The 25,005-nt window shown below is 49.4% G+C and overlaps 2 protein-coding genes and 1 long non-coding RNA gene across 5 annotated transcripts; 2 read left to right on the top strand and 1 right to left on the bottom strand.

Annotated features, from left to right (window-relative positions):
- The first annotated feature begins 2,078 nt into the window (after positions 1 to 2,078).
- amph (amphiphysin) lies at positions 2,079 to 20,237 on the top strand. Of its 3 annotated transcripts, none has more exons than XM_077511733.1 (20): positions 2,079 to 2,241; positions 3,045 to 3,125; positions 3,215 to 3,269; positions 3,332 to 3,426; positions 5,337 to 5,432; positions 5,522 to 5,629; positions 7,277 to 7,362; positions 8,307 to 8,382; positions 8,472 to 8,554; positions 8,624 to 8,765; positions 12,776 to 12,886; positions 12,960 to 13,043; positions 14,173 to 14,199; positions 14,285 to 14,302; positions 14,493 to 15,776; positions 16,135 to 16,176; positions 16,255 to 16,428; positions 18,727 to 18,906; positions 18,980 to 19,081; positions 19,143 to 20,237. In XM_077511733.1, exons 1-20 carry the CDS (start codon positions 2,080 to 2,082, stop codon positions 19,245 to 19,247), a joined length of 3,111 nt encoding a protein of 1,036 aa, XP_077367859.1. In that variant the 5' UTR covers position 2,079; the 3' UTR covers positions 19,248 to 20,237. The 3 variants fall into 3 exon arrangements, with proteins under 3 accessions (XP_077367859.1, XP_077367860.1, XP_077367858.1); XM_077511734.1 differs by having other exon boundaries at positions 12,767 to 12,886; positions 14,493 to 14,681; XM_077511732.1 differs by having other exon boundaries at positions 12,767 to 12,886.
- Positions 20,238 to 20,426: 189 nt separating this feature from the next.
- LOC144012688 (uncharacterized) lies at positions 20,427 to 22,337 on the bottom strand. The gene is made up of 2 exons (XR_013282151.1): positions 22,259 to 22,337; positions 20,427 to 20,835 (listed from the first exon to the last, which is right to left on the bottom strand). It is a non-coding gene; the product is annotated as an uncharacterized LOC144012688 (long non-coding RNA).
- On the top strand, positions 21,446 to 23,466 carry LOC144006338 (uncharacterized). The gene is made up of 5 exons (XM_077505138.1): positions 21,446 to 21,489; positions 22,683 to 22,743; positions 22,818 to 22,861; positions 23,125 to 23,296; positions 23,374 to 23,466. Exons 2-5 carry the CDS (start codon positions 22,690 to 22,692, stop codon positions 23,464 to 23,466), a joined length of 363 nt encoding a protein of 120 aa, XP_077361264.1. The 5' UTR covers positions 21,446 to 21,489; positions 22,683 to 22,689.
- The last annotated feature ends 1,539 nt before the right edge of the window (positions 23,467 to 25,005 follow it).

Genomic DNA, 25,005 nt, shown 5'->3' with positions numbered 1-25,005 from the left:
GCGGTGCACACGCAGTCACCTGCTCGGATCGGATGGCACAGCGGTCACGTGGGAGAGCAGAACTTTCACTCAAGCGGGTTTCTTCCTTTGGGCTTAGAAATCGAGCCACCACAAGAACTCATTTTTCAGATGAAATGACATCACGACTGTGCCAAAGGTCAAATGACGATTTGTCTCATCATCAGTAGTTAACTGTGGAAGGGCGTGAAATGCACTGCAGTGACAGAAGAAGTCCTTTCATGGTCACATGAAAAATAAGTCAAGTGGAAATGAACCAAAAAATGAGCTCACAAGTCGCAACATTTCCATTTTTATGTCATCAAAAGTCGTTTTTCATGCTTCAGTTCAGCTGGTCACGTCACTGATGATGTCATTTGACTGTCTTTTGTTTGGTGTCACCCAAAAGTGCGACCCGGAACAAACATAGAAACGAGCAACACAGTTGAAGACCAACTAGAACAAGAAAAAGTCAACGCTCCCACGCCCGCGTGAACCAAACACCACTAATTAACCCTTATGCCAACAACGAGACACACCTGGGAAACGCAGCAGGCAGAGGGCACTAATTAGGTCACATGAAGGGGGAGGGGCGACACACAGGTGGACAAGGTTAACTGTGACCAAACAGGGGAAATACACAAAAACATCAGACAAACTCCCACCAAAATAAAACAAAACCCAACCCAAACAAAACTGAAACATGACAGTTTTTGGTTCATTTATTGATCAGTTTGTCAAAATTTCACCTACATAAGTGACACGACGAGAGGAGGTCGGACTCAGACGCAGGCATAAAGTTGGCCAACAAGGCTGCAGCTTTAATGACAGGAAACTCAAATCGCCTCTTCAAGAGGGAAAAAAGGCTGAACAAAAAGAGCTCCAAACTGGAGATACCAAAAGGGCACTCAAAAACAGGGACAACAGAAAGCGCTCCACTAGGGAGGAAAACAAGGGGCAAACTAAGGGCGCAAGACAAAGCATAAAACACCGACTGTGGTTCGAGGGCTGTGAGGACACTTCGGCAACTGAGGGGAGAATGCAAGTGGCTTTTATTGTCCGGCTTGATTGGAAGCAGCTGATGATGATCATGGGCGGGGACCGGTAATCAGTGAACTGCAGGAAGGGCAAGTGACCTGGCGTGAGAGGGGAATCAGAATTTCAGGCTAAAACAGGAAACATGGTTGTAAAAATAAAAGCATGCGTGACACAGAAGTGTACATTTATGAAATGAAGCCTTCGTTTTTGGCCTTCGTCAACCAACTCAGGCTTTATTATCCCTCAATTGGTGATTGTAAGAATAAAAAAGCAAGGAAGACTGGATCTGCTCGTGTTGAATGAAACATATTCATTTCATTTCACATGTCGTTACCCCCTAGCTTTTATTTTTATTTTTTTCATGTAGCCGTGACTGGTTAGCACGTCTGCCTCCCAGTTGTGAGGACTCGGGTTCGAGTCCAGGCTCCGGCTTTCCTGGGTGGAGTTTGCATGTTCTCCCCGTGCCCGCGTGGGTCTTCTCTTCCGGTCTCCTCCCACATTCCAAAGACATGCATGGCAGGTTGATTGAATTGTCCCTCGGTGTGCGTGTGAGTGTGGATGGTTGTTTGTCTCTGTGTGCCCTGCGATTGGCTGCCAACCAGTCCAGGCTGTCCCCCGCCTACTGCCCACAGCCAGCTGAGATGGGCTCCAGCGACCCTTGTGAGGAATAAGCAGTCAAGAAAATGGATGGATGGAACTGTGCACAAATGTTCCCATGGCAAAACTTGCAAGTCTTCCTTGTACTGAACTCGATAAGCAGCCTGCTCACTCGTGCACGTTTGCTGCCCTCTGCTGGATCAAGGCCAACATTACAGGTGCTGCCTTGCCTTGTTTGACGAGAGAAGCGAGTCGCAAACGTCTCCTTGGCAAGTTGACAGCTGGCAAATATTGGCGACATGTGGACCATTTGTTTCACGATACAAATATTTTTGTGTCCTCATCATCCTTTTGTCCACGTTTGTTGACTTGACTCGCATGGCAGTTTTCAACATCATCCGCGCAGGCGTTGGGGATTAGGCCCCGCCCTCCGATTTCTCTCATCTGATGAGGCCTCGCGCACGCGCACTCGACACCCCTTCCCTCTTCCTCCCTCCCCCCCCTGGACGCTGCCTAATCCGCGGATGTCAGTGCGGCGTCATGGCGGACATCAAGACGGGAATCTTCGCCAAAAATGTGCAGAAAAGACTCAACCGGGCGCAGGAGAAGGTAAGCGGGAGGAGGAGGAGGAGGAGGAAGAGGAAGAGAGACCAAGAGGAGGTGTGTGTGAAGCGGAGGGAGGAGGAGAAGGACGGGATGGACGCTGACGTCCTTGCAGGCCGCGGCAGATTCCAAACGTCAAATGGGGACCTTTTGACAGCGCGATCGTGATGACGTCACCGTTGAGCGAAAAGCAAGATCGATTGATTGATCGGCTCAATACACACTCAGACTTCATTCGGCATTAATGTTCCCTTTTCTCGCGAGATGACGTCATGTGTGATTCATTCAGCTACAGCCTATTGACACTCAAGAAAATGGATGGATAGATAGTTATATATATATTTAACAACTTATTAAATGCAAAATTGTTAACGGTACAAAAAAAAGAGGAAAAACATACTAACATGATGCTTCGTCATGCAAGAGAGATTATTGTAGCAACATTTCAGAAGGAATGAAAATGAATATGTAAAGGTTTTGCAACTGCTAGCAAGATTTGAACGTAGCCTCACGTGTCTCCTCGCTCCGCCCCCTCCGATGTCTGGCAAAGAAAGCCACGCCCCTCGCACGTGCACGAGCCAGCATGAGGCGAAACAAATCCGAGTTAGCGATCAATCAGATGGATTGCGTTTGTGGAACTGATCATCTGATCCATGAGAACGATTGAGGGCCGTTTGCGATCTGGTCCAAGGGCCCCAATCAAACATGGCGAGCGGCATTTGCCGAGCGTGCTTGTGAACGTCTCCGCTGACGCTTGCGTGTTTCGGTGACGATGATTTTGAAAGGATTGCGCCAATCAATGTTTTCAGGTGTTGCAGAAGCTGGGAAAAGCCGACGAGACCAAAGACGAGCAGTTTGAGCAAGTTGTGGTCAACTTCCGGAGACAAGAGGTGAACAAACACGCGGCGCACTTTCACCTTTCTTCACCTGCTAACGGCCGTTTCTGGTTTTTTTGGTCTGTTTTGTGGCGTGACTGAAGGGCGAAGGCTCGCGACTGCAGAGGGAGATGAAGGCCTACATGGCGGCCATCAAAGGTGACGCACAAACGCACAAACGCACAAACGCACAAACGCGGTGACGCGTGTGTCTTGCGCAGGGATGCAGCAGGCCTCCATCAACCTGACCCAGTCCCTCCACGAGGTCTACGAGCCCGACTGGCACGGACGCGATGACGTCATGACCATCGGCAAGGTAACGCAACAAAGCGACAACGACGCTTCCTTTCAAATGTCGGCCATTTTACTTTTCAACGCAGTGAGTCAACCTCAGCCCGTTTCTATTGACTCCATTTGGACTTGACTATAAATCACGACTCGGGTCATGTTTTTGGCTCTTGACTCACATCTGGGGTCACGCCAGGGTTAAAGTGATCGTTGGGATTTTTGGACATGAATCTCAATTTCACCCTCACGTCCAGCGTGTGCGATCATCGCCGACTTCCCGCTCACAGCGTTCTGGGACACGAGTTCTGGTCCGGTGTTGGACGAGAGGAAAATAGTCCAGCAAGTTGGCTGGGGTCATGGAAATAAAGCGTTTTTCTTCGAAAAAGAGAACATTTGCATCACAATTCTCCTTTCTGAAAAAAGCCGGGCACTACTTTTCTGTTTGTTGGTATCACTGCATGCAGCTGACAGACGCGCACCAATCTGAAAGTCGTTTGTCTTTTCCAAGGCGCGCAAATCGGCTTTCTGCAGCGCGTCGATCAACTGTCTGCAGTGATACCAACAAACAGAAAAGTAGTGCCCGGCTTTTTCAGAAAGGAGAATTGTGATGCAAATGTTGTCTTTTTTCCAAGAAAAACGCTTTATTTCCATGACCCCAGCCAACTTGCTGGACTTTTTTCCTCTCGTCCAACACCGGACCAGAACTCGTGTCCCAGAACGCTGTGAGCGGGAAGTCGGCGATGATCGCACACGCTGGACGTGAGGATGAAATTGAGATTCATGTCCAAAGGACATTTGAAAGATGCAAGTGGAAAAACTTTCAAGCTCTTTTTTCTCAAAATGAGCAATTTCAACCTGCCAACATTAAAAGTGATGAAACGTCTATTTTGGTTGTCATCAAAAAGATGAGAGAAAATTTGATGCCAAATACTTTCAGATACAAAAAGGTTCCATATAATCTGCTGACAAAAAAAAATAAAAAATATATATATATATTAGGGCTGTCAAAGATAAAGTGTTAATAGATGAATTAATCACAGAAAAATTGTCGCATCAATCACGTATTAACGCATATTAATCGCACAATTTTTTTGACCGCACTGGAGCCTTGAACGTAACGACGGAAGGTCACATTGAAGGCCGCACAGGTCAGTGATGAGGTCAATGCACGACATTTCCTGCGACTGTTGTTCCAAAATGACTCCAGTTGATGCGCTCGCTGGTAAATTTCAAAACGCTTTCAAAAACACCCCGACGGGACTTTAGATCAAACGAAAGTCATTTGTGTTTAATTAATAATTGCTGAATTGCACCTAATTGATATGATGCTGTTACGTTTCGAGCAAATATGCGCATGCATGCAATTGCGTACGTGCATTTCATCAATGTTTGCAAATGACATTCAGATCATAAAATGCGTTAATGTCAAAATGTTACGGCATTTTGTATTGATTTCATATTATGCGAATACGCAAGTAATTTAGCCGATTAATCGTGATTAATCAGATAAAAAAATTGTAATCGTTTGACAGCACTAATGTATATATATAAAAACCGGACAAAAGACAACATAAACCCCCAAAAGTAAACCAAAACCCAAACCCCCCAAAACCCAAACATGACAAATATGTTCCATTTATAGTCGACTAAAAATGGAAAAAGTCAAAACGAGATGAGGCTGACTAACTGTGCTAAAAACTAACAAGTGCGACTGAAATTGGACTACAACCGAGACTCAATTTCAAAATGGTCGACAAAATGAACACCGGAGAGCCGATGACTTGTATCGGCATCGGTCTAAAAAAAAAAGCAGCATTGAACATCCCTAATTGTTTGAATTGCAGTAACCCATGAAAGTTTCCAAAAGTCCAACTTGAATTGATGAGCTGTCACCTTGAAGTTGACGTAACTTTGTTCTTTTTTTTTCCCCGCCCGCAGGATTGTGATGCATTGTGGGAAAACTTCCACAATAAGCTGGTGGACTCCACGCTGCTCAACCTGGATGCGTACTTGCTACAGTTTCCCGAGCTGAAGGTGATCACTCGCTTTTTATCAACGTTGCGAGCTGACCGACTGACTGGCTTCCCGTCCGCCCGTCCGTCCGTCCGTCCGTCCGTCTTCAGAACCGAGTGGCCAAAAGAAGCCGCAAGCTGATCGACTACGACAGCGCTCGCCATCACGTGGAGACGCTGCAGACGTCCGGCATGAAAAACGACCGCAAGATGCTCAAGGTCCGCCTCCAAAATGTTTTTTTTTTGCCCGCCTCAACTCTTGAGGCGCCGTCCGTCCGTCCGTCCGTCCGGCCGTCGCTGGCGTTGGTGGTTCCGGACCTTCTTCCGTTTGCTTCCGTCGTGTTCGCTTAGCGAGCATCCACCATATTTCGGGAAGGGAATCGGACGACCATCCAACATTCCAAAACGAGTTGTCAAACTCACTTTTAGTTTCTGACCTTCTCCATATTTGGAAGTAGTTGCCAAGGTTACGCAAATGCTGAAAAGCGTCGCACTGCAAATTTCACATTCTTCTCTTCATCCGACGCTAACACATCCTTCTCAGGTCCGCTTATTCCTCACGGGGCTGCTGGAGCCTATCCCAGCCGGCTTCGGGCAGTCGGCGGGCGGGGCCCACCCTCAACTGGTTGCCAGCCAATCGCAGTCTTCGCTTGCTCCGTTTTTTTCCTCTGAAAAGCTGCATGTTGTATTATTGATATTATTTGCGTTTGTGACTGTCTGGAAACGTCATGAATGGCAAATGTTTGTTTTATCGACACTCGGACAACATTCTCGTCTTTCCTCAAAGTCCACAAAAGGGATTCTTGACTGATTGAGACATTTTCAGCAGTCAAAAGTTGACAATATTAATAGAACTTTTTCGTGGACAATGAATACCTTTCAAAAGTTGTTGTTTATCCCCAAAAACACGAGAGCAACAAAAGTCAACGGCATTTGGACAGAAACTCCTCCTAAAAGAATGAGTGAAGTACCGGACGTGCGGACGGAACCTGCTGGGCCCAACCGGAGACGAGACGCTTTCGTTACCCGTTTGCTCAAACCGGCTTAGCGAGCCACCGCGACTCGTTTTCAGCCGAATGACGACGTCGAGCGACAAATGTGGCCAAAGTTTGTTTGTTTGTTTTGCTGTAAGACATACAAACATCAAACAAACATTTTTCAATCCAGATCAACAACTGTCGAGGAATTTTTTTTCCAAAACAATCAAACAATATGCACTTACAAACAATAGTAAATGACACACACAAAAGAGAGATCCAAGACGACCGGAGGCCGCCTGTCGCCGGCCGCCCCCAGCAGGGGTTAGTTGCAACTTGGGCAAACGCACGCACAGGAAAGCGGGAAAAAAAAAGAAAAAGTTTCCTGCCATTGGAAAATATGCGGGCGCAACGGTGGGCGAGTGGTTAGCATGTCCGCCTTCCAGTACCGAGGACGCAAGATCGAGTCCTGCTCCGACCTTCCTGAGTGGAGTTTGCATGTTCTCCCCGTGTCGGCCCCTGTGGGTCTTCTGCGGGTACTCCGGTCTCCGCCCACATTCCAAAGACATGCACGGCAGATTCATCGGTGTGCGTGTGAGTGCGGATGGTTGTTGGTCTCTGTGTGCCCTGCGATTGGCTGGCAAGCAGTCCGATGTGTAACCCCGCCCACTGCCCACAGCCGGCTGAGATGGGCTCCAGCGACCCTTGTGAGGAGCAAGCGGGTAAGAAAATGGATGGATGTGAAATATGCTGACTGTGGGAGGGGCCAATGTTGATGACTTCATCACGTCAATCGCGTTGGCCGCCTGCGATGACGTGACGCAAAGTTGCCGCGTGTCTTTTTGTTTTGGAATGTTTTTGCAAGGTTTCTCCTCCTTTTTTTTGGCAGGCGGACGAGGAGCTGCGAAAGGCCCAGCGAGTGTTTGACGAGCTCAACGTGGGCCTGCAGGACGAACTTCCCACCCTTTGGGACAGGTCGTCTCAGCTCACGTCCATTTTCACATACCTTGTTTCCAGACGGGAATGCCAATCAGAAAGCAAACGCACGACATTTGTTTCCATATCATGCAACATAAGCTTTCATATGATCCGATGTTGGCACAGCGGCCGTCTCATTTGCGAGCAAATGCCCGTTTTTTTATATGGGGTTTTTTGTTTTGTTTTTTTTCGCCTTCAAACCGAGACGACTGCTGGCTCGCTTAAGTCCCGCCTCTCCCTGTGCGACTGCCACACCCCTTTCATGACGTCGTGCTAAAACCGCCCACAAAATGTTGGCCAGCAGTTTCTCCTGATCGCAAGTAGGGATGTAACGATAGCGGCAATATCGCGATATCGTGATATTAAAGCTGCCACAATGTCACGATATTAAAAGCAGCACGTGTTTAAAAAAAAAGTTGGGTTGATTTCCATTTGTGCAGTTGTCGCACACTCTGGTGGCTACTTTTTTAGTGCAATTGAATTTTCACAAGTCATTTTTTCATGTTTTCAAATGACATGTTTTGGCCCTTCTATGTTTCAAATTCATGCTAATGGCCAGATGGATGTAATTAGCTTGTGAATCGAGTCAATATGCGGAGGAACTCAATGTGTGCTAGCATTAGCAAGTATACTTATATATAATGTAACGTGGAGGAGCTATTTGGACTGTGTCTCACCACTAGCACCCGTGCCTTGCTTTGAAAAAACGTCCTCAGTTAGCCGTTAGCACCGAGCACCAAGAGGTGTTTCCATGTGCACTCTCAAAGCCCTGTGAGAGTTGAAGAGCCGAACGGACGCTGAAGCCCAAGCCTATTTTTCTTTCTGGGTGAAGCGTACTTTATTCAGCATATATGGCCGACATTGGAGAAAAAGTGTATTTTGCATGATATGGACGGGAACCTTCAGCATTTGTGCTGAAATTGCGAGTGTGCTCCTTTCAGCCGGGTGAGCTTCTACATCAGCACCTTCAGGAGCGTCAGCAGCCTGGAGGCCAGATTTCACCGAGAGATTTCCCTGGTGAGGCAGGACCGGGACCGGGACCGGACCGGGACCCGGCCGCTCTTTCCCGTTTGCCAGCTTTCTCCGTGACGCCTCGTTTTGTGCAGGTGTGCAAGCAGCTGTACGAAGTGATGATGCAACTTAGCGAACAGCACGCCGACAAGATGTTCACCATCCAAGGAGCGCCCAGGTGAGTCGGACGTCCTTCTCCAATCGGACGGTCGGCAAGGTCGGAGGTCACCTTCTTGGTCTGGCGCAGCGATTCGGGTCCGCTGCGGCTGGCCCGCACGCCGTCGCCGCCCGAAGACGAGAGTCCGCCCGAGAGTCCGGACGCCGCTTCCAATCACACGCTCCGCCCCGTCTCCCCGGGACCGCCGCTTCGTCCAAAATCTCCCGCGCAGGTAAAGCGGCTGTACGGGAAGCGTTCCCGTTTGGCGAAGGCGGCAAAAAGTCCTTTGAAAGCAGCCGATGATTAGCTTTAGCATGCTAGCAGACAGGCCGTGTTGTTGCTTAACGTTCTGTGGCTGTTCTTCTTTGCTGCACGCTCGTCTCTGGGATGGTGAGTCAACATGTCACCTGTGTCACCTGTGTGTCGCGCGCGTGTGTCTTTGCTACATTGTGGGGCCCTTCCGTGCCTGTTTTTCCAGGCTCGACGACCGTCCCCGCAAGATCGCACCTCTTTTTTATTCCGGCAGGCTTGAGGTTCCAGTCACGCCCAATTCACGCCGACTGCGGAAAGGATGCGGTACGGTTTCCGCGCGGACTGCAATTGGCAGCGCGTGTGCTGCGTGTGGCCAAATGTGAGAGTTGAGTTCATGCAATTACAAGCGTGTATAACTGCATTTGATTTCTCCAGCGCTTTCAAACGCAAAAAGGCAAACATGACACCAATACAAGACAATCACAACAAATCAACATTCTTCCATTCCGACGTCCGTTTTGATGTTTGAAGCAGTTTTAGTCTCCTTTCAGCAGTTGATCAGAAACGTGATGTCAACACGTTTGCTACAAGCTACGTTTGCCTATCGGCACCTGCCGCGTTTGTGACGAGCACCATACACACAAAAGAACGCTCCAATTGTCCAGTCCCATCCAAGCGCGGCGGCGGTGACGTTGGCGTCCTCAGCTCCACCGCCGTCCATCTTAGCTCACCAGCGCCGACTTCTCCTCTGAGCTGAAAGGGAGAAATGTGAGAAATGCTGCCTGTTTTCCTGGCGCAAGGAAACACAAGCGACCCGCAGGTGCCGGCTGGGGCAGTCGGACGGCACCGACGTTCCCCCGTCGGAAACCGTGCCACCCAGCCACCGACGCCGTCCCTCCAGGAATATCGCGGCCAAACTGCCGACAACAGTCCAGTCCGTAGAGAGAATCCAATTTGGAAACAAGAGCCACGCTTGCCTGTCCACATTTTTTCTGGCTCTTCTATCACCAGTAAGTCCGTCTTGTGTTGAAATCCTCTTCTTTTGTCAGGTTCATTTATTCTGAGCTCATTTTTTGTCTCAGATGTTCGACTCGTGTCGTTCTATGTCGCTAGCTAGCTTCCCTCCCAAAAACGGAGTTTGGTTTTATTTTGAAACGTAGCGGATTGACCTGGATGCGAGACGCCCGACTTCCTGTCCGGCTGGTGTCTTTTCTTCTGCTTCACGGAGACTTGAACGCGTTCTGTACGGAAAACGCGCCGCGTGCGTTCCGCAGCCGGTGTGAATTGGACGGAAGGCATCATTCCGGATGCTTGAGATTAGGGAAAGGCACGATGTCAATGAGACGTCCCCACCATGGTACAAAGACACACGTCTGCGTGCGTGCGTGCGTGTGTGTGCGTCGCTGTGTGTGTAATTTGCCAGCGACGTGGCGGCATGAGGAACACGTTTGTCCAGCACATTTGGACAAATTTGTCTGCAAGTCTACAAAGCTGGTTCCCCTTTTTCTTGAGGCAGCCGGGTGTCGGCGTCCGCTCTCTTCTTTCATTTTGGAAAAGCGGCGGTGGGACGGACGCCTCACGCGGACGGGCCCCCTCCGGCCCCCACGCGAGGACGTGCCGGACTTTGCCTACCCGTTGAAAATGGCCGCTTGCCGAAACATATTTGAGGCTGACGCTAAAGTTCCGGATTGCGTGTGAAGAATCGAAATGTGCCGTTTGGACAAAATGTTCACGCTTTCCCTTTGAGGCCGTCAGCAGGATGACCTCGATGACCTCGATGATCACGTGCTGATTTTTTTTTTTTTTTTTTTTGTGGGAACCAGACTTGTAGAGCAAACGAGTCGTGTTTTTGTCACGTTGCCTCCCCGCTCATCCAAATCCAAACCGCTTCAATGAAGCCGCTGCAGGACGTCACATCATCGTCATCATTATCATCATCATCATCGTCATCATGTCCTTCAATGTCTCCCAATCGTTCAAATTCTGTTTTGTTGGAAACAAATTTGATTTCAAATGAGCATCGACCATCTTTTCAACCTCGTTTTGCATCTTCTCAACTGCGTGCCGACCAAAATGCTAAGCTAGGATGCTCAAAGTCAAATTTTCTCTGTGTGGACGGCAGAAAAAGCACAAAATGAATCAAATACATTGTAGACAATATGCAAAATGTTTGTTTATGTTTCAATAAACCCGCGCAACCAACAAATGTTACGACGAGGGAAAGGGGAGGAGCCTTTCACAGGTTCCAAAAAAAAAAGTGCAGCCCACATTGTGGCATCGACAGCATGTCAAGTTCATTGAAATGAACAAGTCGCACTTCGTTTCGATGTTGATTATGCCAATGGCGACCTCCCCAACATGGCTGCCGCTTGCGTACGTCGGTTCGCCGCTGTCGGTGCACATTCAGGCTGCCAGACGGTCTCGGAGTCGCCGAACCAACACGCGACAGGATTGGCTGGAAATGATCCAGTTAACATCGAAAATTTTCAAGATGTCATTGAAATAACAAAATGTACCAACTGAAATTCTAAAAATGGAAATAAACCGAAGAATATGAACACATTGAATAAATAATCAAATAGATTGATTCATGATAAATACACAAAATAATGGTCTCAGATGTGACAAATATTTTCCGTTTTGATTGTTAATGTGTTCCTATTGTCACTTTAAGACTGTTTGTTGTTGTTGTGATGGATTTGTGAACAGCTAAAAAAGAAACCAAACCGAAGCTAACTTTGTTAGCGCTGCTGTACTGACGTCACCACGCAAGCACGAAGGCGCGTCAATCGATTTTTTTCCCCACTCTTGAAGTATCATGCTTTTATATTTTTCGGTTTCTAGACGTCTGTGCAATTTTAGTCCATCAATTTTGTTATTTTGAACAGTTTCCGGACAATTCTGTAACGTGACGTCATCTGCAGGCGACCCCGATACCATCCGGCAGCCCGATCACATCCGACACCGACAGCGGCCAACCAAAGCATAGCAATAGCATTAGCCACCATCTTGCTAACTCCTGTCATGACCCTTTGCGTGAATGACTTGCGCTTTTGTCAACATGAGCGAGTCCACTTTGGATGACAGACGGAAGTCGACGACGTGTGAACGCCAGATGGCGCCGCTCACAACAGGACAGCTTGCAATCAGGCTGCCATTTTGAAATTTCAATCCAGCGTCATGTTATTCATCTCGTTTTAGTAAACAAAAACTGTCAACATTTTAGTCAGGACAATCATTTTAACGCCTGTATCTTTTTGGGGGGTTCATTGAGCTCTTTCGAATCTAAAACTATTTCACATCAAATTTTCTCTCATCTTTTTGATGAAAAACAACTTTTGACACAATAACAGAGGCGACTATAGCTCCATAAAATAAGTAAGTTAGGCAGCATTAGTTAGCAGTCGCATTATCATGATTGTCGGAACGTTATACCCGTTGGATTCATCATTATAACTAGAATTGACTTTTTGTTTTTGTTTTTTTTAACCTTTCACCGCGAGTCCGCCTCCTGTCTGTCCCATGTGTTTGTGCTGTGTGTCACATGACATTAGCAGAGACAAGATCTTACAAAGTCATATCATTTCCTCTCATTTTCCTTTCTGAACTAAAATGTCCATCGATTATGAAGTGAAGGACATTTTCGTCTCATCTTTATTAGTCGTCGAAAATGCAGACTAATTTAGTCCCACTTGTTGTTTATTCATGAGGCTTTTAGTCCAGTTTTAGCCTGGTGAAAAATGTGTGTTGGCCAAATGATTTTTGTCTAGTTTTTGTTGACAAAATGAACACGAGTGCCAACGCAGGTTTTCAGCAAGGAGCTTCCACAGGTGAGTTTCCTTCCGAATGTTGTGTCGTGAAGCGGCCAACGTTAGCCGTCGTCATTGTCCGGGAAAGTCCAACTTGCCGTGAGCGCGCGACGCGAGCCGGAGATGCCGGCCGAAGGTCGTACGCTGACAGACGCATGTGGCTGTTTGTCAGATGAAAAAGGGGCCCCCGGTGCCGCCGCCCCCCAAAGCCACGCCTTCCAAGGAGGTGGCGGAGGAGCAAATCATCGACCTGTTTGGAGGAGAGTTTTTGCCGGCACCGTCGCCATCGCAGGTCTGGGAGCATTTTGGCTGCGTCGCGTCTCGCCTCGCCTCGCTGGCTAACCGTCTTGTGTGTCTGCCGGCAGCCCAACGAGCGGCCGGGAGAATCTCTTCTCGATCTCGACTTCGACGCCTTCCAGCCCGATGAGAGCGTGTCGCCGCTACCGCAGGTTCTTTACACACACGCACAGAAACAAACTGCTGCTGCACACGCATACCTCGCCGATTGAGTGCTGGCCGTCATTTTCCAGGGAAATGACTGAAAAGCTAGCTTGCGCGTTAGCTGTACGTTTCAGTTTTGTCGAGGCAAAAGCCCCCCCAATACAACAATACTTGTTGTAAAATCTTTGTAGGGGAGGCCCCCGCCTCGTACATCTTCATCTTCTGCCCCTGTCGTTGACTCGGCAGCACTTGCGACCGCACCAAACCGAAGTCCTCGCTCAAGTTGTCCATTCAAGACGAAGTTGTAGGCGTCTAATGATTTATAGGCCGGCAGTTTATCTTTAGTATAAAGGCTCGCTTTTTCTATAAATGTCCGGTGGCTAGTCTGTTAAATCGTCTCTCCAGTGCATGAGTGAGTCGGGGTCAGTAAATCTCATCCCATCAGTCACAGGTCACTTTTTAAAGTGACAATTACGCTCGTGGGGAGTCAGTTCACTCAAATGGCCCTTTTCCACGTCCATTCCGACGTAAACACTCCGTGAAAATATGCCGACCGGTGTTACAACCACGCGTCACTGAGGCGTTTTTGCCTCCAGCTAAGCCACGCCCTTTAAATTGCCTCACCTTGTTTACAAACTCTGAAGGGGTCTATTGCGTCCTGCTTCAACACAGAAAGAGAGGAGTTGATTAGTGCTGGCAGTCGCTATTACCATTTATGGACTTGTTCAATCCATTCTAAACTGTCAGAGCGGTTATCGGCGCATGCCTATTTGCCGCTCGCCCCTGTCGCCGCCCGTGCTGAATGTGAAGGTTTTCAACATGCTTTCATTTCACCAGAGTAGGGCAAAACCCTCGTTGCATCATCGACGGATGGACAACTTTCGGCAAATGCTTTTGGATGCAAAGTCGCAGGACTGAGCAGCGACTGTTTTTGTCGATCTGTCCTTTTTTTGAGACTGCGTCAGAAAGCGCTGGCCGAAAGTTGTCCTCACGGCACGGCACTTTTGCCGATGTAGCTCTGCTTTTAAGAGAGGAGGCTCCTTTCAGAGTGTCCTGACAGTTGTGGAATGTCTTTTGGACTGCATTGGAACATGGTCCCAACTTGAAGTCCCTCCTTTTTTCTTTTTCCCCGAGCAGACTGCTGTGCCTTGGGATACGTGGTCGGTGAGTACATTTGGGTTCGGCGCACTTGATTTGCCGGTGAAATGATGCGTGCGTACGTCAGCTGTGTCCTGCTACTCCCTTTTAGGCTCAGCCAGCCCAGACTGTAAGTACTGTACACACCTGATACACTCAGCATGGCAACAACTCGGTTGTCATATTTGATTGGAGACTGAGGCTGAAGACAGGACAAAGAGCACAAACAAAATCAACAAAATAATAAATCAGATTCACACGAATTGTTGAAAAATAATACAAAGCAGACTGACTTGATTTCATTGTCTGCGTTTGCTCAGGATTCCGAGAGCGGCTTTGTCGCCGACTGGTCGGCCGATTTTGCTTCAGCGGCCACCAACGGGGAGGCCGGCGCAGGGGAAGGCGCCGCCGGAGCTCCCTCAGGGGTGGAGGGAGGGGATGGGGGCGGTCGTGGAGATGAGGCAACACCTCCTCCGGCTCCCGAGGACAGCGAGGCGGCAGGCGATGAGGTTAGCGGCCGAGATCGACCGTCACAAAGTCACCCCGACCTTCTGTATGGTGTCGCCGATCAATTGGAGGAAGGGCAGGCGGAGTTGGGCGCAGGGGAGGGAGGTCGCCGGAAATCTACCCCTGGCCTCATCGTTACCAACGAGTTTGGCGAGCGGATTGAGGACGGGTCAGAGCGCGCGACAGACCAGCGCTCCGGCTCTCCCGATGGCTCGGGTTCCGAATACGAAAGCGCTGAAGAATGGGCCGGGGAGGCCCAACGTTCACGTGACCGTCGTCCTGATGCTGAAAGAAGTGTGAATGATGAGCAAAAAACAGATGTCACGTCCGCAGATGCTGAAAGCAAGGATCTACGACCCGGGATGGAAGCAGATTCAGATCCGTTTGCGGGAACCCAGAAAGGAGGACAAGGAGGCTTTGCTTCACCTCCTTTTGCTGAAATGCAAGGAGGAGGAACGTTTGATTTGGATCCTTTTGCCCACGTAGAGGAAGGAGGAGGCTTAGGTTCAGATCCTTTTGCAGAATCACGGGAGGGGGAAGGAACGTTTGATTGGGATCCTTTTGTCGGCCTCCAGAGAGGAGGCGCGTTTGATTCGGATCCTTTTGCCGAATCACGGGAAGGTGTGTTCAATTCGGACCCTTTTGCCGACCTGCAGGGAAGAGGTGCGTTTGATTCCGACCCTTTTGCCGAAGCACCGGATGGCGGTGCCTTTAGTTCCGATCCTTTTGCCCAAACCCGGCACGGAGATTCGTTTGACGGCGTCGTTGTTTTTGCCGGAGACGACGCAGATCGTTTGAAGTCGGAAGCCAGTTTGGAGTCTGAGGGTCCGGTGGTCTCTGGCGATGTCGGCAGCGGCCGGGGTCCGTTTGCAAACAGTCTTTGCGCGGCATCCGCTGATGGCGTGTCCGACGGAGACGTGTCCCGGGAGCAAGTTGGCAAGTTGGAGCCTCCAAATGAAGGCGGACGCTCAAGCACGCAAGACCAAGGTGTAAACGTTCCCAAGGAAGCCGAAAGTTGTGACCCGTGCGAAGATGAGGCCGCAGAGCTGTCATTTGGAAAAATGTACCGCCAAGATGTAGCAAAAGGAAAGGAAGAGGTACACGGTCCCATTTGTAGTCGTCAGCAAGTAGACGCCAGTTGAGATTGTCAACCTTCTCCCAAGTCTAACCTCGGCTTTTCCTTCTCCACGTCACACTTCCCGCGTTTGACGGCTCGCAAGCATGTGATTGCGGTCTTAGGCTTAGCTTGACTCGTCGTTTTCAACTTCAAGCAGCAATTGGAACGGCTGACAAATTGGATCAATCCATCTGTCAGTCTGTTCCGTCGTAGAATGATCCTTTTCCCTGCAGCTCCATAGTCACCTTCCCTGTGCCCCTTCTTTGTTCCTTTTTTTTTTTTTTTTTTTACGGCCGTTTGAGATTCCTCTTGTCTCCTTGTAAACATGCATTCCGAAGGATTCCACTGGCCCGTCCTTCTTTGCTGATTTTGATCAAATAGTGAGTAGACAATTGCTCATTTCCAGTGTCTTGATTGGCCATTACATTTAGAGAAGTGAATTTGGGCTCTGTCTTCAGAACAAGAAAGAAGTCAAGCCTGAATCAGCCGAGGCTTCCGAGATGCCCGATGCCGGTGAAGAAGTGCCTCAGGCGTCCCTGGCTGATGAGGAAGAACCCTCGCTGGTGCCCCCTGCTGCTGAAGAAAATACAGCAGCAGAAAGTTGTGCCCCTCCTCTGGAAGAAAACCCTGCAGTGAGTTCAACGCTTTTCATTCGCACTTCACCAACTTCATCATTGTTAAACTTAGCCAGTCTATTCAGGGGTGCTGGACTGAAGTCCAATCTTGGATTCAGGAGGAGCAATGTGGATTTTCGTCCCGGTCGTGGAACAGTGGACCAGTTCTACACCCTCGGCAGGATCCCCGAGGGTGCGCGGGAGTTCGCCCAACCAGTCTACATGTGTTTTGTGGACTTGGGGAAGGCATTCGACCGTGTCCCTCAGGGAGTCCTGTTGGGGTCATTCCGGAGTACGGGTCTCTGATACGGGCTGTTTGGTCCTCGTACAACCGGTGTCAGAGTTTGGTCCGCTTTGCCGGCAGTAAGTCGGCTTCATTCCCAGTGAGGGTTGGACTCCGCCAAGCCTGCCCTTGGTCACCGGGTCTGGTCTGGTCTGTTCAGAACCTTTATAGACAGAATTTCAAGGTGTTGTGGGGGTCCGGTTTGGCGGCCTCAGCATTGCATCTCTGCTTTTTGTGGATGATGTGGTACTGTTGGCTTCTCCAAGCCACGATTTCCAATTCACAGTGGAGCGCTTCGTAGCCGAGGGTGAAGCGGTTGGGACGAAAATCAGCACCTCCAAATCCGAGACCATGGACCTTAGTCAGATAAACTTGGTGTGCCCTCTTTGGATCGGGGATGAGATCCTGTCCCAAGTGGAGGAGTTCAAGTATCTTGGGGTCTTGTTCACGAGTGGGGGCAGGATCGAGCGGGAGATGGACAGGCGGATCGGTGCAGCGTCTGCAGCAATGCCGACCGTTTACCAGTCCAACTATGTTCCTACCCTCACCTCTATGGTCACAAGCTGTGAATCGTGACAGAAAGAACAAGATCCCTGATACAAGCGGCCCAAATGAGTTTCCTGCGCAGGGTGTCCGGGCTCTCTCTTATGCTACATTCACACCAAATCCCAAAAGGCAGGCTGGAACGCATCCTTCCTTAGAGTTTCACCGCGTAAGGTTTTTGTTGTAACAATTGCCACTCATTCGTTCATTCGTGTACACTGGAGACGAGGAGGCGTGTCCCTTGGTGAACAACGACTGTAGAGCATTTTAGAGAGTCAAAAAAAAAAAAAAAAAGAGCACCACAGACTACTTCTACTTCTTTCCTGGGACTGTACAGCCGTGGCACTATTTTCTCCAGCAGCACCTGTTTTGAGGTACGCGGAAGGATTTTTGCTTTATTAGTGGCAACCGGGTGGCAGGCAGTTGTGCTAAATAGCCTTAGCATGCATGAACACTGCTGCTACCTCGGTACACTTCAACTGCGAGTAAATACACTTAGCAGCACTTGTAAGCCACTACTTGTATGCTACTTCCTTGCTCACCATTCTGTTCCAGCTGGCCGTATTGTTGCGCCCAGGGTGACAACATAAAGGACGCTACGTGTGACGTAGCCCATACTCAAAACCGATTGGCTACTGCGAGGCGAAATGCAAAAAAAAAAAAAAAGTTGACATTTTTGAACTTTGGCGAATATGCGAGTGTGTGCGCTGCACCGCATCCCAGTCCTCCAAACGCGTCCTCCGCGCCGCCCCAGAAACTTTGGTCCGGCGAAGTACATCGACTACAATGCAAACGCGCCGCCGAAATGCCGAAATTCGAAACGCTTTTGATGTGACTACAGCATTCGAGATAGAGTGAGAAGCTCGGTCAGCCGGGAGGGACTCGGGGTCGAGTCGCTGTTCCTCTGTGTTGAGCGGAGCCAGTTGAGGTGGATTATTCATACGCAAGTCCTGTCATAATTGGTTCCAAAAGTGTTTTGTCATCTTATGAAACCATTTTGATTTGTCTTTGATTTTCAGAATCGGTTTGAGTTCCACAAGAAAAGAAGCAAAGTCTTGCGGGCAAAAGTTTGGTCAAATCTGGTTCAAAGTTGCAAATTGTTTGAAATGTCTGTGATACTTTGACGGAAAATGAGTCCCTGCTTTATGTGGACAAGACCGAGGAGACATTAATCAGGGACTTGTAAAAATTCACTCCTTCCTTCAGGTCAAAGGCTGAAAAAAAAACTTCATGTTTTTGCTGAAAATAGCCAGTGGAGTCAATTGTCGTCCTAATGTGACTCTATCCACAAAACGCTTGTCAATTCAAATTGAAACAGCTTCTGTCTGTCCGTTTGCTACCCTCATTTTCGTGAGGCCGTCACAGTTTATGTCCGACAATAAAATAGCGTAGCGTTGCGCTTTGCTTCCCTCGCAAGCAAAAGAGCGCGAGCGCCATGGTCCACTTTCCGGCGGACGCGCGGTGAAGTCAACTTGCGTGCGCTTTTGCAGGAAAGCATGGCCATCCCGTCCGTGGTGATCGAACCCGCCTCCAGCAATGAAGGCGATGACGATCGCGATGCCGACATCGTCTCGCCGGCCGCCATCAGCGACAACTGCGTGGCGGCGGTCGCCGACAAAGATCCGGTCAAAGGCGCTCCGGGGGAGCTCCCGGACCACTTCCTCTACAAGGTCAGACCTTTTTGCAAGTCTGCAAATTGCCGTCAAGGCAAAAGGCCGCATGAAAGGGCTGCAAATTGCGCAGGTGGAGACCATGCACGACTTTGAGGCAGCCAACAGCGACGAGCTGGACTTGAAGCAAGGTGACGTGGTCTTGGTGGTCCCCACCGCTTCGCTGGAGGATCAGGTGAGTTGCCGGCCGTGGCCGAGCGCCCGCCAGATTCAGATTTGTTCGTACGCCGCTGCAGGAAGCCGGCTGGCTGACGGGATTCAAGCAAAGCGACTGGATGACGCTGGGAACGGCAGCGCAAAAGGGACTTTTCCCACAAAACTTCACTCAGCGTTTGGAGTGAGAAGCTTTCCCGCCCGCATGCCGACAAGGTCTCGGGAAACTCTCGCCAGGATCAAACCCAACCTTGTCATCGACGGTCCGATTCCCCCTCGCTTCCATTTCAAGGTGACGTGCTTGTGTGTGCATGTTCCCATGTCAAGTCGAGAACGTAATAACCGGCCGTAACGTCACAAGTTGGCCCCTTTTTAAAAAAAAAAAAAAAATGTAATAACATCGTAACATAACAAGTGACCAAATAATGTCATCAAACTTTCTGAAGCTAGCATATTTTGGCTGACTATTGCGTCACTAGCCTGAAAAAAAACCCAAACGTAATCACTGAAATCTTCTTTTTGGATCAACTGTTCTCTATCCGTTGCATTTCCCACAATGGCTGACGTGATCTCTCGTCCCATCTGCTGCTGCTCAAAATTTACAAACAAAGACAACGTTATGTGGTATGAAATGTTTGGCGTGTCCTGGAAATCAACCTTGCGCATCTTTTTTTGTCAGCAAACTTCTTGAACTTCTTGTCTAATAATGGCATCTAATTGTTGTGCTTAAGTAAAGGTTGTGGGTTCAGGATTTGGATTACGTTACAGCTTGTTACTACGCAATCGGCGGCTATAAAGCCGATTTTGTCACCCCAAAGTGTGTTGAAGAGTTTTGTGGCCACCATTGATGTGATGTACCGGACGAATTTTAGTTGTGCTGCTTGCTCATGTTTTGTTTGTTGGTCAGTGCAACAAGTTGTGACATTTCTTGTAGTTGTTTGCAAACAAGATTGCTCTTCAAACAATGTCGTCCTTCTTTACACATGCTTACATAATAGAGACAAAAGAAATTGTATTTCAAACCATCACCTGACGTCTCGGGAGAAATTTCCGTCATGCGAGACCGAGACTGTGTGCAAGACAGGAAGAAGAAGAAGAAGAAGGCCAAGACGAAAATGGCTTCACGTCACTCGCTGTCTCTATTCAATCGTCTCGTCACAATAAAAAGCTTGACGGAAGGTTGCAGTTGTCACTGTTTGATTCCTTTTCCCCACAGGATGGAAACAATTTGTGTTGATCTTAAAAATGATTTCCAAACTATGAAAAGTACAAACAAAAGGAGGTCATATTTGAGCTCCAACTACAAATTGCAACATCTGACGTGACAAAATCCAACTCGAATTCAAGGTTAGTAAATGAGAGTCATTTTCAAGTTAACGTCCATCCGTCCATCATCTGCCACCTCGCCGGGGTCGCAGCTTGAGCAGGGAAGCCATGGAGACTTCCTTCTCCCCAGCCGCCTCATCCAGCCGAGAGGCAGACGTCTGTTTCTCTGGCGCGTCCTGGCTGACCTCCCGCCGGTGGGACATGTCAACTGGCATCCTCACCAGATGCCCGAGTCACCTCGGCCGTCTCCTCGCTGGCGCCGACTCTGACCCTCCCGACGGGTGAGCTTCGCTGCCGCCGTGCTGTGCAACGGCAGGAAACGCTGGCCGGAAGGCGTCACGTGGCTCCGTCTCGTTGTTGCTGTTGTCGTCAGCGCCGGGCTCGTATCTGAGGTCGCACGCCAGCGACCCGGCCCACCTCCAGCAGGTGATCCAGATCCGCGCCCTCCACCTGGGACACAACGCCAAGCAAGTGAGCGTCCAAGCGCACCGGCGCGTCCGTGGCCTTCATTCGTGACGTCGACATCATGAGCGCCAGATGTAAGGAACTAAAAGGGCTTTTATTGCCAAAGACAACAACAGATGACAAAGACTTAGTGACACAAACAAGTGATCCAACAAGGAGTGCAGGGGAGGAGGGAACTAAATAGGAGCAGACTAATTAGACAATGACAAACACCTGGAAATGACACAAGGGGCAGAGGGTGCTGATTGGAAGACAAGATTGGAGGACTGGGATGAAGAGTTCAGGATTAAGCGTCAAGCTGGGATTGGCTGGCAACCAGTCCGGGGTTTACCCCCGCCTACTGCCCAGAGCCAGCTGAGATAGGCGCCAGCACCCCCCGCGACGCTTGTGAGGAATAAGCGGTCAAGAAAATGGATGGATGGATGATAAGTTCACACACAAGACTAAACTAAGACCAAATCAAACAAACATGACAAACCAAAACACAAACCATAACATGGGTGTGTGTATGTTGGGGGCGCACCCGTCCGAGCTCTCTCTCTCGCTCGCGTCCTTTGTCACGTGACCGCTCGCCACCGTCGGTCGCAGTGGGACAGACACACACCCACGCATCTCTTCGCCTGCTCCTCCACCAGCCAGGTAACTTATTTTGAATCCAGTGAAATGGTTTTGTTTGTTTGCCCTCTATTCCCTACCTAGAATCATTTTGTTGTGAAGTAGCGTATGTCTCATACAGCACAAACAAATGAGCATAAATTAACCGAATGGCCACCTAATTAGCTAGTTTAAAAGGTCAAATTTGTTATGTTAATCTTGAAAGCTTTAGAACACCTTTGCAAAGCATCATTTTCATGACAAAGTGGTTATATTGTAGCTGTAAAGCAGTTTAGTCACTAAATACAAGTCAGAAGCCAACCAAGCACTCAAGTTTTGTGCTGATCATTTTGAGGATTTAGTGCGACCGTTGTTGTTTCGTACTGTGCATCCGATCATTTTTTTCATGAATAGAAAATGCAGTTAAAGGCTGTCGCCACGTGAACTTGTCATGAACAGCCGACGCATCACTATTATTCTCATTAGCACGGCGTGGCCGCCTGTTGACGTCTTTCAACGTGGTGAGTTACGGTCACCAGCCAAGCACTCAAAGCTTTGTGCTGATCATTTTGTGGATTTCATAGTTTAGCGCTACCGTTGATTCGTGCTGTGTATCCGGTAACATTTTTATGAATGGAAAATGCAGCTCAAGGTTGTCGCCACGTGAACTTTTCATGAACGGCCGACGCATTACTATTGCTTCCATTAGCACAGCGTGGCCGCCTGTTGACGTCTTTCACGCTTTAGTGCTACAGAAAGTTGAGGTTGCTTGAGCAATTACAAACAGAACAGAAACAGAAGTGCACAAACGTACCGTCTATATTTGCCATCCGCTCTGCTGTATTGTGGCTTCCTCCGTGACACTTTCCACATCTTCGTCATCGTCACTGAGAGACTCCGACATCCTCATCGGCTCAAACACATCGGGCGAAATCATCTTCCTCCTCGGATTCCAAAAGCATTGATATGCCTGCTGCGTGCCGTGCCGTGCGTGGTGGATTTAGTGTGTGTGTGTCTTTTAAAGCTTGCGGTGGGGCATGCATCATGTCAAATTGCATCTAAATGCTTGTGTGCCGAAGCATGCTGGCTGTTTTAAAACACGTGGCATGGGCCGAAAGCATTTTAGTGGAGGATAGTGTGTAAAATTGTACCCTAAGGAGTGAGTGGGTGATGAAGTTGTGGTGATGGTTGTGCCGTCGCCCTTCCTTCTCCAAAGTAAGCCTTTTCTCTCTTTTTAGACACAAAATGGAGGAGATTACGCTCACTCAGGAGGCCAAGGTGTCAAAAGAGGCTGACAAGGTGACTCAGGAGGACATCATGAATCCATCATGGTGCCTTTCCTTCTCACAAGTAACCCTTTTCTCTCTTTGTAGACACAAAATGGAGGACAAGATGTCCCAGTTGGACGAAAGAGGAAGTACGTTGTGCTGATATGATATATTGGTCTGTATTTTGCGAATTGTAATGTCTAGAATGCATTTATATGGCCGCTGCGTGCGAGTCTTTTAAAGTTGGCGTGCGTGCTGGCTGTTTTAAAAACACATGGCATGGGCTGATAGCATTTTAGTGGGGGATAAGCGTGTAAAATTGGACCCTAAGGAGTGGGTGATGAAGTTGTGGTGATGGTTGTGCCGTCGCCCTTCCTTCTCCAAAGTAAGCCTTTTCTCTCTCTCTTTTTAGATACAAAATGAAGCACTGTTTAAAACAGGAGGAAAAGGTTGCAAAGGAAGACGACAAGGTGACTGAGGAGGATGACAAGGTGGAACAAGCATACGAAAAGGTGGAACAGGCATATGAAAAGGTGGGACAGGAGGGCGGCGAGGTGACCCAGGAGGAGGACGACGACGATAAGGTGTCACAGGAGGCAGGACATCATGAATCCATCATGGTGCCCTTCTTCTCATAAGTAACATTTTTCTCTCTTTTTAGAGACAAAAGGGAGGAGAAGAAGCTGGCACTGGCACTGGCACACCACGACGACGACGACCATGGGCCAATTTGGCCCCTTCCTTCTCCATGTAGCGCTGACTGGCTGTCGTTTGTTTGTTGAAGACAGTTTTTTGTAAATAATAAAAGTTTGAGAGTTTGTTGAAAGCAAATGACTGTATTGCATTTGAATCAATCCTCTTTGCAGCTGTCACGTTTCAGTTTGTTTGGGTTTGTGTTTTATTTTGGTGAGTGTTGGTTGTTTGGTGTTCCTGTCTTCTTCCCCAGTCTCGTTATGGTTAACCTTGTCCACCTGCTTGTGTCTTCCCTTCCTGGTGTGTATTGCTGATTGGTTTCCCCCTCCCTGCTGTGTCTCCCAGGTGTGTTCTGTTATTGTCATTAGTGTTAGTATAAGGGAGTGGTGTTTGTCTCACGCGGTTGTGGGAGCATTGTTGATGTTTGTTTGGATGTTTGATGTTAGTGGTTTGCTGTTTGAATGTCTGCATGTCTGGTCACAGTGGTGTCTTTATTTGCCAAGTCTACCAAGTCTTTGTTGCCAAGTCTACCAAGTCTTTGTTGCCAAGTCTTCCAAGTCTGTTATCGCCAAGGCTAAGTCTTCCACGCCTAGTCTGCTAAGTCTTCTTTGCCAAGTCTTCTTTGCCAAGTCTTCCACGCCAAGTCTTCCACGCCCAGTCGTCAAAGTCTGCCACGCCAAGTCGTCAAAGTCTGCCACGCCAAGTCGTCAAAGTCTGCCACGCCAAGTCGTCAAAGTCTGCCACGCCAAGTCGTCAAAGTCTGCCACGCCAAGTCGTCAAAGTCTGCCACGCCAAGTCGTCAAAGTCTGCCACGCCAAGTCGTCAAAGTCTGCCACGCCAAGTCGTCAAAGTCTGCCACGCCAAGTCGTCAAAGTCTGCCACGCCAAGTCGTCAAAGTCTGCCACGCCAAGTCGTCATAGTCAGCCACGCCAAGTCTCTGCATCACGCCACGCCAAGTCTCTGCATCACGCCACGCCAAGTCTCTGCATCACGCCACGCCAAGTCTCCGCCATGATCCGTGTCCACGTACAGCCCGGTCTACTCCCCTTCCGTCTCGTCTCGTCCTTCCCCGTCATAGTCAATAAAGTTCCTTACATCCTTCTACCAGTCTGTCTTCCCGCCTGTTTCCTCCGCTTTTGGGTCCACCCACACCCCGCACGTTACAGAATGCTCCCACCAACCCGGACCCAGCGGAGGTTCCAAGTCCCCGTTCCGGCTCCGCGGAGGTTCCAAGTCCCCGTTCCGGCTCCGTGGAGGTTCCAAGTCCCTGTGCCGACTCCGCGCCGGATTCAAGTTCCCGGTCCGGCTCCGCGCCGGCCTCAGGACCCCGTTCCGGCTCCGCGCCGGCCTCAGGACCCCGTTCCGGCGCCCCGCCGGCTCCAGGCCCTCGTCCCGGCACCTCGGCAGCCCATGAATGCCATGCCTGTGCCGCTGCTGCCGTTTCAGCCCCTGGCCGCTTCGCCTGGGCCGCCACCTCCTGTTCCTCGTCCGGCGGCGCATGGAATGCGTCCGCCACCTCCTGTTCCTCGTCCGGCGGCGCATGGAATGCGTCCGCCACCTCCTGTTCCTCGTCCGGCGGCGCATGGAATGCGGCCGCCAC

Source organism: Festucalex cinctus, chromosome 1 (genome assembly GCF_051991245.1).
Source record: "Festucalex cinctus isolate MCC-2025b chromosome 1, RoL_Fcin_1.0, whole genome shotgun sequence".
NCBI classification, from domain to species: Eukaryota; Metazoa; Chordata; class Actinopteri; order Syngnathiformes; family Syngnathidae; genus Festucalex; species Festucalex cinctus.
The sequence above is the reverse complement of the archived record's forward strand: the minus strand, read 5'-3'. Positions and strand labels throughout refer to the sequence as shown.

What these genes read in the sequence shown, in the direction of transcription:
- amph (XM_077511732.1), top strand. Translation starts at nt 2,080, where the DNA reads ATGAGGCCTCGCGCACGCGCACTCGACACCCCTTCCCTCTTCCTCCCT. An exon ending in ACGTCATGACCATCGGCAAG is followed by an intron (nt 3,427 to 5,336) that starts GTAACGCAACAA and finishes CCCCGCCCGCAG; the next exon opens with GATTGTGATGCATTGTGGGA. An exon ending in CTTCCCACCCTTTGGGACAG is followed by an intron (nt 7,363 to 8,306) that starts GTCGTCTCAGCT and finishes TGCTCCTTTCAG; the next exon opens with CCGGGTGAGCTTCTACATCA.
- LOC144006338 (XM_077505138.1), top strand. Translation starts at nt 22,690, where the DNA reads ATGGAGGAGATTACGCTCACTCAGGAGGCCAAGGTGTCAAAAGAGGCT. An exon ending in TGTCAAAAGAGGCTGACAAG is followed by an intron (nt 22,744 to 22,817) that starts GTGACTCAGGAG and finishes CTCTCTTTGTAG; the next exon opens with ACACAAAATGGAGGACAAGA. An exon ending in CCAGTTGGACGAAAGAGGAA is followed by an intron (nt 22,862 to 23,124) that starts GTACGTTGTGCT and finishes CTCTCTTTTTAG; the next exon opens with ATACAAAATGAAGCACTGTT.